Source organism: Podarcis cretensis (assembly GCF_951804945.1).
Source record: "Podarcis cretensis genome assembly, chromosome: 16".
NCBI lineage: Eukaryota > Metazoa > Chordata > Lepidosauria > Squamata > Lacertidae > Podarcis > Podarcis cretensis.
Window position 1 is genome coordinate 29,374,752 of NC_137186.1, and position 14,119 is coordinate 29,388,870.

General features: G+C 44.3%; 1 protein-coding gene across 1 annotated transcript in view; it reads left to right on the forward strand.

The window, feature by feature from the left end:
• The first annotated feature begins 4,569 nt into the window (after positions 1-4,569).
• The window catches only part of LOC307204974 (immunoglobulin lambda-1 light chain-like), a 181,748-nt gene continuing 172,198 nt past the window's right edge, over positions 4,570-14,119 (forward strand). The window contains exons 1-2 of the mRNA XM_079957215.1: positions 4,570-4,691; positions 4,837-5,128. Of these exons, the coding sequence (XP_079813341.1) occupies positions 4,646-4,691; positions 4,837-5,128 (338 nt within the window). The 5' untranslated portion in view covers positions 4,570-4,645. The remainder of the gene's footprint in view (positions 4,692-4,836; positions 5,129-14,119) is intronic.

A 14,119-nucleotide genomic window follows, 5' to 3' on the forward strand; every position in this document is an offset into this window, starting at 1 on the left:
AGAAAGAATGGGCCATGATAAAGAGATTTAGTGGTTTTAATGGTAGGTGATGTTGCTGTGTTGTATTATATCATTTATGTACATCGATTTATGTACATCGATTTATTTCTGGGAGTTAAGAATAGGAATGGGATAAAATATGTTCGCTGAGCCCGTATCTTATACAGTCTGTATATGATGTTTGTTTGTTAATGTGTGGTGTGCTATGCCTAATAAAGGATTTTGAATTAAAATATGCACTTCGTGCACTCCAAACTGTGTTGTTGACGATAGGCACCGTTCATCATTTGTATGATCTATAAAGTCGCCCCACACTGTGTCAAAGTTATAATATTTTTCCTGGACTTTTGCAACCTTCAATTTTCTTTGTTCTAAGGGAACCAAATGTGCCCAATCTTTCAGAAATGCAAAAGATTAAATGCACTCTGGCTGCACATTTCCGTCATCCCAGGACAAAACTGGGAGCCTCCCCTCTTCTTTTTAAATAACCTCCTTCATGCAAATGTCTTCTGTGATCATTGGCTGGCCTGGAATCTCCTGCCTCCTGAGAAGAGGTGAGGCATTTCTAGGAAACCCAATGGGCATCAATAACTTTATATGACAGACCTTCAATCTGCAGTTCCTGGGTGACCTAAGAGAGAAGCAGGAAGCCTGCTGTCGGTGGTCTGTTTCTCTGACAAAGTCAGAAGCCTCTAGAGAGCTCGCCATGGCTTGGACTCTCTGCTCCCTTGCACTTCTCAGCTACTTCTCAGGTAAGAGTGTGGAAGACTCCCTTTCCCTCGGATTCTGGCTCAACAACAAATCAATACTGTGCATTAATCATGGGACCCGTTAGAGATTTGGAAGCACAAACAAGGTTAATTGCTTTCCTTTCATTTTTCCATCTTCCAAAGGTGTCATTTCACAGAATACGTTGACTCAACCTGTGTCTGAGTCTGTATCCCCAGGAAACACGGCTAAACTCCCTTGCACCGCCAGCAGTAGTCGTAACTATATTTACTGGTATCAGCAGAGACCTGGACAAGCCCCTCGCTATGTGCATTATAATGGTGGCAGCAGGGGAGAAGGGATCCCTGATCGATTCACTGCTTCCCTCTCTGGGAATATGGGCTATTTAACCATCACCAACGTCGAGGCTGAAGATGAGGCTGACTATTACTGTGGGTCTTGGTTTAGCAATGAGTTACACTGTGATCAAGTCTAATGGGGAACTGAGACAAAAACCTTCACTCTTCCTGCTGGAGAGGGCATTCAGATTTGGTACGGAGCTAAATTTATGCCTGAAGCTCTTTCAAGGATAGAGCCGGATGGAACTAAAATGGCATCTGACTGAATCTTCTTCTCCACATGAAGATCACCCAGTGACCTCAGTACACAATGCAGGTTGCCAAATCTCATGGCAAGTGGATTAAAGAAAGGTGCCTGCAGAACAAATCACCGCAGCAAGAACTCACATTCAAGTGGTTGAAAATGTTGGCATGTGGCAAAGATGACCACAACATTGCTGGACAAAGCCAGCAGGGCCTTATTTTATCAACTTGCACTGACCAGACACAGTAAAATTACTATTACTAAAAGATAAGAGGGGGACTTTGGCCATATCAGACAAACATGCTGTGGAAATAAGGGAATGAAAGATAGACTAATGAAATGGTATGCTATATGTTTTTTTAAATTGTTGTTGTTTTGTTTTGTTTAATTTAGTGTTAAGTTTGTGCTTTGTATTGTTTATTGTATTGTTTCTTCTTTTGTTTTTGTTTTCTTGTCTGCCGTAAGTTTGAAAAGTAATAAAGATTATTTAAAAAGCAAACAAAAAACAAACAAACATGCTGTGGAAAATCAGGGTCTCACCTAAATGTGTGAATACCTATGTAATGCTGAAGCACTAAGAATGAAAATGAGTTTTCACATAATACTCCATTAGGGCTCATGTTGTTGGCGGCTTATATGATGCCTGCTATCCCTGATTTTATCTTCAGGGGGAGATGTTGGTCCACTTCTCACAAACTGGGCAAAATGAGGATCTGAGAGCAACCCCCACACCTGTGATGTGAAATGAAGCAGGAGAATCTCCACCATGCATGGCTCCATCTGTAGTGCTTCCTCTTCAGTCCTGCTCAGAGTTTGGTTGGCATTCTGATGTTTGGGGTGGAGGAGTGTTTTCCCCCTCTGCTCTGGACCCCAGGAAAAATGCTAATCTATTTCTGGAGCTCCCCTGCTGCCTTACCAAGTCTTTGGTGTTTGGATTACTGTTCACAGGAAAACAGGATCTTCCTGGTTTTCCAGATCCTGCCTTAGTTCCCTCTCTACTCTATTTACACCATTTTAGTCTCATTTCTGAACTACACCAAGATCCTTCCCCCCTCTTCTTTTTAAATACCCTCACACGTGTAAATATCTTCTGTTTATTATATGTGTATCTGAAGAAGTGTGCATGCACACGAAAGCTCATACCAAGAACTAACTTAGTTGGTCTTTAAGGTGCTACTGGAAGGAATTTTTTTTGTTTTGACTATGGCAGACCAACACGGCTACCTATCTGTAACTGGAACTATGGAAGGCACCACATTGAGCCGCATGAAATGGAAGTCCATCAGTGTATCTGAAGAAGTGTGCATGCACACGAAAGCTCATACCAAGAACTAACTTAGTTGGTCTTTAAGGTGCTACTGGAAGGAATTTTTTTTGTTCTGTTTATTAGTTGGACTAGAAGGTCAGAGGAGGAGTGGCATTTCTAGCAAAGCCAATGGGCACCAGTAGCTTTCCAAGACAGTAACGTCACCTGCAGTTCCTGGTGGGATTTAAGAAAAAATCCAGAAGATCCTTGCACCTTATCTGTTCCTTTGAGAAAGGCAGGCTTCTCTAGAAAGGCCCTGAGCTCTGGGCTTCCTTGCACTTCTCAGCTACATCTCAGATAAAGATGCAGATGACTCTTCAGGTTTCTGGGTCCACAACACCCATTATATTCTGCATGTATCATTGCACTTTGAGGCTATTTGTTAGCATAATTGATGAATATAGCTCTTCTTCTTTTCATTTCCTCCCCAAAGGTGCCATTTCTCAACATGCAACGACTCAACCTGTGTCAGGGACAGGGCTGCACTCAGGAGGGATGGTGGGAGCCTCGCCCTCCCCCTGCTCCTGCTCCTGCTCCAGATCCTGAATCTTCCCAGGAGCTTGAGGACAGTATAGATTTGGAACAGTGGTTTGCAGAGGGGCATAGTTCAGAAGGCAGAAGCTGGGAAGTACTGGATGGTGAACAGCTAGGAGAAGAAACACTGGAAGAGAGAGAGTTAACAGATTCACAGTCTCTGGACAGCCTTCCTCCACCGCTCTCCCCAAAATTGAGAAGAGCTCAGAAAGTGGCCTTTGATTGGACTTAACTGTCCAGGGGTCCTTACCTTACTTCACTTATTTGCCCTGAATGCCTCCCTAGGCACATGGAATCCTGGAAGATGTAGTTTCAAAAACACCTATCATCTACATTCTAGAGCGTGGGTGGAGAAAGGTTGGAAGTGGTCAAATATGACCCTCCAGTCCTCTCTTATCAGGCCCTCAGAATTCTTGCAGGGCCACACATCTCTCCAGGACACAGACCACGCCATGCCTGCTGCTTGACCTGAAATGTTTTTGCCAGGCTGAAATGTGTCCTTGAGCTGTGAGCCTGTGATAATACTGATTGGAATATAGGAGTGTTGGGGAGTGTGTTGAAACCTTTATCTTTTGCATGGCTGGAATGCATACAATTCTACCAACGCCTGGTTCAAATTCACTATTCCATCTACAGTGGTACCTTGGGTTACATATGCTTCAGGTTACAGACACTTCAGGTTACAGATTCTGCTAACCCAGAAATATTACCTCGGGTTAAGAACTTTGCTTCAGGATGAGAACAGAAATCGTGTGGTGGCAGTGGGAGGCCCCATTGGCTAAAGTGGTGCTTCAAGTTAAGAACAGTTTCAGGTTAAGAATGGACCTCCGGGACGAATTAAGTACGTAACCAGAGGTACCACTGTACTTTTGCTTCTGGCTCTACCAAGCACTTCTGAAAAAGTAGCTTTTGAAACGTTCCTAGTGAGATAATGCAGCTCTGGGAATTGTCCCCCACTCTTGAGCTAGAGGATAGAGTCAGATTCTGAGACAGGTGAGGGAGGCCTTCAACAGAGACCACTGAGACGTCAATAAGTTTGGTGGGGTTGGAGAAAGGCCAGAGCTGGTTGGAAGGATTATCCAGATCAAGACTTGTGAAGCTTTCTCCCTCCTGGCCCCTCATTCGCCAGGGCAAATTCCTCAGTCTTCTGTTAAAAGGAAAACAGTGGTTTCTCAAGTTTCCCCAATTTGTTCACTCCCTATTCCTATTTCTGCAAACATTGCCACAGAAAGTTCATATTTCTACTATCCCAGGACAAAGCCAGGAGTGTCTCCTCTTTCAAATACTCTTTCTTATGCAAATGTGAAATGTCTTCTCTGTTCATTGGCTGACTTGGAATGTCCCGCCTCCACAGGGGTATTTCTAGCAAAGCCAATAGGCTTTAAGCGACATACCTTTCATCTTTTGGTCCTGGAGGATATAAGAAAGGAGCAGTACGGTCCCTGCCAGTTCTCTGTTTCTTTGAGAAAGTCAGTCTGCTCTAGAGAACTCACCATGGCCTGGTTTCTGTCCTTCATTGCATTTTTCAGCTACTTCTCTGGTAAGGATATTGTGGACTTGCTTTCCACAGATCTAATTCCCAGCAACAAAACTATTTATATTGCAGATTGATCTTAGTGCCTGCCTGATATATCTGAGCACCCAAAGTGAATCAAGACAATGGTTTTCATTTCTTTTTTACACAGGTGTCATGTCACAGTCTCCCATGACTCAAGCAGCCTCTGAGTCTGTGTCCGTTGGACAAACCACTAAGCTTTCCTGCACCCCCAATGGTAAAGTGGGCTACATTGCTTGGTATCAACAGAGACCTGGACTGGGCCCTCGCTATGTGCACCAAAATGGCCAAAACCGAGGTGAGGGCATCCCGGATCGATTCACCGCTTCCCTCTCTGGGAATGTTGGCTATTTAACCATCACCAGCACTCAGGCTGAAGATGAGGCTGATTATTATTGCGGTACATGGTATAGCAGTATTAATGCATTCCACGGCGCTCAAATCTAATGGGGAACTGAGACAAAAACCTTCTCTCTTCCTCCTTCAAGCTAGGAGTTCAGATTTGCTACAGAGCTTCATTTGATCTTTACATGGGACTCTTTGAATAGTAGAGATGACAGATCCTCCAGGTGTCCCTATTTTCCAGGGGCAGTTTGGGATTTACAGAAGGCATCCTGGTTTCTGGTCTGATCCCTGAATGTCCCACTTTCCCTTAGACAGTAGTTCTCAACCTGTGGGTCCCCAGATGTTGATGGACTACAACTCCCATTATCCCTGAGCTCTGGCCTTGCTAGCTAGGGGTGATGGGAGTTGTAGTTCAACAACATCTGGGGACCCACAGGCTGAGAAAGGCTGCCTTAGAATGTCTCTACAGTATTTCCATCAGAGAAATGTTTGAGATTAGGTTATGCAACCCCCCAGTCATGGAAATAAGTAACTATATAGCCTTTAGAAGACCTCTGAAGGCAGCCTTCTACAGGGAAGTTTTTTAATGTTCGATGTTTTATTCTGTTTTTATATATGTTTTATTATTATTTAATAATAGTAATAGTAATAGTAATAATATTGAAGTTGATTCAGAAAACAAAATATTAGTTAAATAACAATATTAAAGATGAGAATTAAAAATTGCAATATAAATAAGAGTATAATAAACATAAGAAATGACAAACACTGGTGGAGGGAAGTCACGTAGGCATAACATTTATGTTTGCATTTTTGTGTTGTTGGTATTTGAATGAGTGTAGTTGCAATGTTGTGTGTGCATTGCATATATAAAAATAATAATAATGATAATAATGATGATGATGATGATGATGAATAGGACATCCCTATTTTCTTCAGAGAAATGTTGGAGAGTATATGAGAGGGACTGCAACTCATTCCAGTCCTTTATCCAGGTCAAAAATCACTCATCCAAGAAGTGGACATAGATCAATGCACATTGCAGATTTCAAATTTTTACTCCAAGTTCATTCAAGGTATCCGCTGAGCAAAGTCCTCCATCAACATCATCCGTTGCTGAAAATTTTTACATTTGGCACAGATGCCAGAGGTGCTGCATGTTTAAGATACCGGGGGGGAAAACACTCTGTGAAACTTGTGGCAGTTTAAACTCAGAATTTATGCTTCGTTTTACCGGCCTAATATCACTAGCCAGACACAGAAACATAACAGTAAAATATATGCAATTATAGATGATAGATAGATAGATATAGATATATCCACATTCCTCACTGTTCTAAGATGTTCCATGTGAAAAAAAAACCATTTTCACTAGGTTGGAATGTGTTGTTGGAAGGTAAGTTCTTGGTTAATGGAATGAAGGGGTGTTGGGGAGTGTGTTGGAACCATGGAATCTTGCATGGCTGGAATGTACCCTACTGTGCAAAGATCAGGGGCAAAGGAAGACGTTGTGACACCCAGATGTCCCTGATGCGCTGTATAGCGGTTTGCCGCCAGCGCTGTTCCAGTGCCGTATGGACGGTGCCGGCATCCCTCCATCGCCGCTACAGCCACAAGGGGAGGATCCCGGCACCATCCGTATAGCGCTGGAGCAGTGCTGGCAGCAAACCGCTATACAGCGCAAGTGCGGCGACGCTACGTACAGCACATGTGTGTGACACAGCACATGCGCAGTTTGCCGCCGGCACCGGGATCCTCCGCTCGTGGCTGCAGCTGTGAACAGAGAATCTTCCACATGCAGCTGTGGTGGAGCGATGGCTGCTCGTGCCACCGCAAGCCCCTGCGGGGAGATTACTTGTCACCCCTTAGACATGGAACCCAGGGCGTACGGCCCCCCATGCCCCCCTGTTGTGACACCACTGGCAAAGATAAGGGTCAGGCTCACTGGTTCATCTACTTTTGTTTCCGGAAACACACCCCTCCCCTCATGCAGCCCCTGAAAACTTCTTCCTGGTGGAATGTAACTGTAGGAATTTCCTCCTGATCCTGAGCTAGACGGCAGACTCAGATGCTGGGGTGGTATCCTGTGCACAGGAGAGGGAAGCTTTCAATGGAGACTTCTATGGTGACTTTAAGTAAGTTTGATGGTGATGGAGAAAAGGCCTGAAAGGAGGAGCTGGCTGGAGGGATCCTCAGAGACAGGACTGTTTACATGTTCCCTTCCTCTCCCATCGTTCTCAGGGACAGATTTTTCTGTCCTTGGATTACTGTTTAGAGAGAGAGATGGGTATTTCCCAAGATTGGAAAATGTTTATGGAATATATGGGGGAGGAGGAATTGTGTACACTTGAAAACGCTGGCAGCATTAAGATAAATTCAGCAGTGTAAATAAGTTTTGATGGATCTAATAATGTAATACTGAATGGTTTAGTTTATGTAAAATATGCAGGCTTTTATGTTATGCAAAACAAGTCATGGAAAGAAGAAGTCCTTGATATTTTTAGAAATGAATATTCTAAAATGTAAAATAGAAAATTCAATTAAAATTATTAAAAGATGTTTCCCAAGTTTCCATCTCACACCCACCCTGGCCTGATTTGTTTTCTCAAGATTCTTATTCCAGTGATCAATGCTTTACAAAATTCAGATTTCCCTCATCCCAGTACAAAGCTGAGAACCTTCCCTCTTCTTTTTATATACTCTTCCTCATGCAAACATCTTCTTTGTTCATTGGCTGAGATAAATTGTCCCACCTCCTCAGAGGAGGAGTGGCGTTTTAGCAAAGCCAATGGGCACCAATAGCTTTATATGACAGGACCTTTGTCTCCAGTTCCTGGGGAGATTTAGGACAGAAGCAGGAAGGCTCATCCAGGTACCCTTTGTTTTTAGAAAGTCAAACCATGCTCACCAAAGCCTGGACTCTGTCCTTCCTTGCACTTTTCAGCTACTTCTCAGGTAAGGAAGTGGAGGACTCATGCTCCTCAGGACTCTGGGAGAACTGCAAACAGATCATAATGCTTCCTTCATATCTGGAAGCAGAAGCAAGATTAAATGTTTTCCTTATATTTTTCCATCTTCCAAAGGTGTCATTTCACAGAATACAATGACTCCACCTCCCTCTCAGTCTGTGTCACCAGGAGAAACCACTAAACTCTCCTGCACCGCCAGCAGCAATCGTGGCAATATTTACTGGTATCAGCAGAGAGCTGGACAAGCCCCTCGCTTTGTGCAGTGTAATGGTGGCAGCAGGGGAGAAGGGATCCCTGATCGATTCACTGCTTCCCTCTCTGGGAATATGGGCTATTTAACCATCACCAACACCCAGGCTGACGATGAGGCTGTTTATTACTGTGGGGATTGGTTCAGCAATGTGTTACACGGTGATCAAGTCTGATGGGGAAATGAAACAAAAACATTCATGTTTCCTCCTTCAGAGCAAGGAGTTTAGATTCACCACAGAGCTCTCTTCATTCTGAGCCTAAAATCTATAATTTGGAAAATATTTGGATTTTATGATTTGTATTGTTATCATTTGGATTAATTGGTATGATATGTTTGATTTGGTAAATGGAAACTTAATAACAATTATTTATTAAAAATAATAATAAAATGCTTTGTTTCTTCACTTGTTGTTGCCCAGGGGTCCTTAGAGCAGGAAAGGTGGAATAAGTTTAATAAATAAATAAATAAATACCTGAAATACTTAAAATGTAAAGAGTAAGCCATTATCAGGCAAAAAGGTTTGGAAATCCAAGTCTTACTCAAAGGCCTGAAGCAGTAGCACTGGGCCACTGGCAAACAACATCCTATTTCCTATTAGGTACCATTAGTGTTCATGTAATTAGCTGATATGATGCCTGCTATTCCAGCTTTAGACATTAGGGGGGATGTCGGTCCACTTTCCCCCCAATTCGGCAGATATGGGGATATCAGAGGCTATCTGCACCCCCTACACCTGGGACGTGAAGTGAAGTTCACTACGTGTGGCTACATGTCTGGTGCTTCCAGTTCAGCCATGCCTCTGAGTTAGTGTCATATGAAGAAATGTGATGACTTCTTAACATACAGTTATAAAAGGTGAAGGACCCCTGGAGGGTTAAGTCAAGTCAAAGGCGACTATGGTGTTGCGGAGACCTTCTGCAAATTCACTCTAGCTTCTAGCCAATGAGGAAGAGCCAGCAGATTTGCACAAGAGACCCATTCTGGGTATTTGAGAGGGAGCAAGTGTTGGAGAATAGCAAGGGGCACCCCTTGACCTCAGGACCCTGGACAGCACAGACAGGATGGAGTGGTCCTTGCTCCTTTTCACCTTCCTTACTAGCTGCTCAGGTGCAGAAAACCTTTCCTTCATGCTCTTGTCCTCTACAGAGGAAGAAAGGAAGCTATCTCATATTTGGTGGAACATTGGTCTATTGAGCTTAGGGTTGCCTGCGCTGACTGGCAGGGTTTCTGCCCTCTGCCGTGCCTGGCGCTGTCAGTATACAGAAAGCACATGCTAGACCACTCAACTGTGCCCCTTCCACATTATTCTGGTCTGATTTATTGGTTTACTAGCATTACAGCACACAAACACTTATTGCTTTCTTCACAAATCTCCATTTCTCACTTCTGCAGGGTCCTTCGCCCAGTTCACCCTGACGCAGTCGGCTACTCAGTCTGCATCCCTGGAAGGTACCGTTCAAATCTCTTGCACAATCAGCAGTGGCCACATCTTTGGAGGTTTCGGTTGGTATCAACAAAAAGCAGGAAAGAGCCCAAGTTTTATCCTGTGGCGGAAGATAATCAAAGACGAGACAGATTTTGGACCGGAGTTCTCCAGCTGCTTCTCTCCTTCCAATGATGCCCCGAAGAAAGTGGCCAATTTAACCATCACCAATGTGAAGTCAGAGGATGAGGCTGACTATTACTGTCTTGCTGGAACTGGAGACAAGTCACACAGTGATGAAACCAGAATGGGAACCTGACTCAAAAGTGCTTCCCTTTTCTCTGTGTTGATGGTCTCACATTGCCAAAGTCATTTTTCCCAGACTCCCTTTTCCCTTCTCCCCATTTCCACCCTCCTTTTCATTTTTAAAAAAATCTTTTTGCCAAGCATAAAGCTGAATGTGTGTGAGCTAAATATGTGTGTTTCTTGCGGGATGCTTACTTACAGATTGTGCATTTGGGATCTTGCTAATTTTTGGTAAACCTCTCTGTTGCCTGTAATCCCTGCTTTCTGCTGTAGGGGGAGATGTCAGCCCTTTCTCCCCCAATTTTTGCAGAAACCTATTATATCAGACTTCTCCTGTACACCCTGCTACTCTGTTGTGAAGTGGAGCAGAAGTATGTTTGGCATACATGAGCAACTCTGTCCGACGTTTTCTGTTCAGTCAGAGATCAACTACCCACTGGCATTTTCCTTTCCATGGGACTGAGACTTTGTACTGGCCCTGCATCCCGTACATCCTGCCTCAGTGGATGGTCTTGCCTTTCAGCTCTTACGGTCCACACGGATTTAGGCCATGTTTTAGAAAAGTCATCTGCTCTTGGGGCAGGGGCCCAGTAGGAATTTTGTCCATCTGGCTGATTGGCTGGGGCCATTTGGTTTTTGGCTACTGCGTAGCAAATCGTCACAACTGGTAAGGTTGCAGTTAGGCATTGGTTTATGGTTTGGTTGATTGAGGGCCATGGATTGGCTGTGCCTGCCTCTCTAATGCTGCTGCTGCAAGGGATTCCATTAAAGGAATCAGGTGGTCACTATTGCTTTTGTCCACCCTAGCAAGGGGCTTGGGCCATGCAAAAGCCCCTGGCTGCATTTGGGGAGGGCTGAGGGCAGGTTCCCTACTCCGTCGCTACCCCCAATTATATTCCCCTTTTGTCACTTTCACAGCCGTGCGGAATGTCAGTCTGTCCCCCATGGGGGGGGGGCAGATAGTCGCAACCAATGCCTAAGCAACCACCCACATTTTTGTATTTTAATAAAGTTGTGGCCAAAATTATGCCAAAAACCTTAAACAAAAATTCCTGTGTAATGTGTGAGTTATTGGGGTGGCCCTGGGGACCTCGAGACGCAATGTTTGGTTGCAGGAGACACTTATATGTAGATGAAGAGACCTTCTGCAAGTTCACTCTAGATTCTAGCCAATGAGGAAGAGCCAGCAGATTTGCATAAGAGACCCATTCTGGGTATTTGAGAGGGAGCAAGTGTTGGAGAATAGACCTCAGGACCCTGGACAGCACAGACAGGATGGAGTGGCCCTTGCTCCTTTTCATCTTTTTTACTTGCTACTCAGGTGAAGAAAACCTTTCCTTCCTGCTCTTGTCCTCTACAGAGGAAGGTGGAACATTGGTCTATCGAGCTTAGGGTTGCCTGCACTAACTGGCAGGGTTTCTGTCCTCTGCTGTGTCTGGCACTGTCAGTGTGCAGAAAGCAGATGCTAGACCACTCAACTGTGCCCCTTCCACATTATTCTGCTCTGATTCATTGGTTTACTAGCATTACAGCAAACAAACACTTACTGCTTCCTTCACAAATGTCCATTTCTCCTCTCTGCAGGATCCTTCACCCAGTTCACCCTGACGCAGACGGCTACTCAGTCTGCATCCCTGGAAGGTACCGTTCAAATCTCTTGCACAATCAGCAGTGGCTACAACTTTGGAGGTTTTCGTTGGTATCAACAAAAAGATGGAAATAGCCTGAATGTTATCCTGTTGCGGGACATAGGCAAAGACAAGACAGAATTTGGACCAGAATTCTCTAGCCGCTTCTCTCCTTCCAATGATGTCCCAAAGAAAGTGGCCAATTTAACCATCACCAATGTGAAGTCAGAGGATGAGGATGACTATTACTGATTATTTTTCCAGATCCCCTTTTCCCTTATCCCTGTTTCCACCCTCTTTTTCAATTTTTTTAATAAAAATCTTTTTGCCAAGCATAAAGCTGAATGTGTGTGAGCTAAATATGTGTTTCTTACGGAATGCTTACTTACAAATTGTGCAATATGGGTCTTGTTGATTTTTGGTGAACCTCTCTGTTGCCTGTAATCCCTGCTTTCTCCTGTAGGGGGAGATGTCAGCCCTTTCTCCGCCCAATTACTACAGAAACCTATTATATCAGCCACCACCTGTACACCCTGTTACTGTGCTGTGCTGTGCTGTGAAGCAGAAGCACGTTTGGCAGACGTGAGCAACTCTGTCAGGGGAACCTGACTCAAATGTGTTGATGGTTTCACATCGCCAAAGTAATTTCTCCCAGATCCCCTTTTCCCTTCTCCCCGTTTCCACCCTCCTTTTCATTTTTAAAATAATATTTTTGCCAAGCAAGTGTGTGTGAGCTAAATATGTGTGTTTGTTGCGGGATGCTTACTTACAGATTGTGCAGTTGGGGTCTTGCTAATTTTTGGTAAACCTCTCTGTTGCCTGTTATCCCCGCTTTCTCCTGTAGGGGGAGATGTCAGCCCTTTCTCCGCCCAATTACTGCAGAAACCTATTATATCAGACACCACCTGTACACCCTGATACTCTGCTGTGAAGTGAAGCAGAAGCACGTTTGGCAGATGTGAGCAACTCTGTCAGACGTTTTCTGTTCAGTCAGAGATCAACTACCCATTGGCATTTTTCTTTCCATGGGACTGGGACTTTGTACTGGCCCTGCCTCCCGTACATCCTGCCTCAATGGATGGTCTTGCCTTTCAGCTCTTACAATCCACATGGATTTAGGCCATGTTTTAGAAAAGTACCACAATCATTGTGGATTCTGAAAACTTCAAGATGAAGAATTAAGGTTCTAGGTCCCAACTAAAGACAAATGACAACTGAAACTGATGGAATATGCACAGCTTGCAGACTTAGCATAAGTCAACAAGAAGAACATACATTTAGAGAAGATTGGAAAGCATTTACTGTACATATGGGACATAACTGTGTACAGCTGAAAACGCTGGCAGCATTAAGATAAATTCAACAGTGTAAATAAGTTTTGATGGATGCAATAGGGGAATTGTTGTTGTTGTTGTTGTTTAGTTGTTTAGTTGTGTCTGACTCTTCGTAACCCAATGGACCAGAGCACGCCAGGCCCTCCTGTCTTCCACTGCCTCCCGCAGTTTGGTCAAACTCATGCTGGTAGCTTCGAGAACACTATCCAACCATCTCGTCCTCTGTCGTCCCCTTCTTCATGTGCCCCCAATCTTTCCCAACATCAGGGTCTCTTCCAGGGAGTCTTCTCTTCTCATGAGGTGGCCAAAGTATTAGAGCCTCAACTTCAGGATCTGTTTTCAGTGAGCAATAGGGGAATACTGGATGGTATGCTTTTTGTAAAATATCCAGGGATTTATGATACATAAAATGAACCATGGAAAGAGGAGATGGGAAGTCGTAGATATCTAAAGGATGTGAAAATGAGTACTTTAAATTGTAAAAAAGAAAATTTAATAAATTCAGTAAAAGAAATAAAAAGAAAAATGCAGCGAGCAGAAAGAAACAGAAATGCCTCCAAAAAGGCGTGGCTGGCTCACACTCTGAAGAGAAGCCCTCTATGCTGCAAAGCGTGTTCTCCTTCATGGAGAGCACGTGTTGCGGTGGGGGCCGACAGGTTGTGGGCGGGCTAATTGATCGTTGGCCACTGGTGTGATTAGGCTTCCCTTGTCGTTGGGAAGAAGTTCATGTTGCCATTTGTTGACTGACAGCCAGAAATGCTAAAACTCCTTGCACGAGGCTAGACTTTCCTCTTTTCGCCCATGCATCGGATCCCCCCCCCCCATATTTAGGGTCGTTCGCTTTGACCTTCCTATGCCTGTCATGGGGCCGTCTGCTCTTGGGGCAGGGGCCCAGTAGGAATTTTGTTCATCTGGCTGATTGGCTGGGGCCATTTGGTTTTTGCCTACTGCGTAGCAAATCGTCACAACTTGTAAGGTTGCGGTTAGGCATTGGTTAAAAAATTGGTTGGTAGAGGGGTAAGGATTGGTGGTGGTGCCTGCCCCTCCAATGCTGCTGCGGAAAGGGAATTCCGTTAAAGCAATCCAGGACTTGCCATTCTTTCAGTCGTCTTCTTTTAAAACTCTCCTTTATGCAAATATATCCTCTGCTCACTG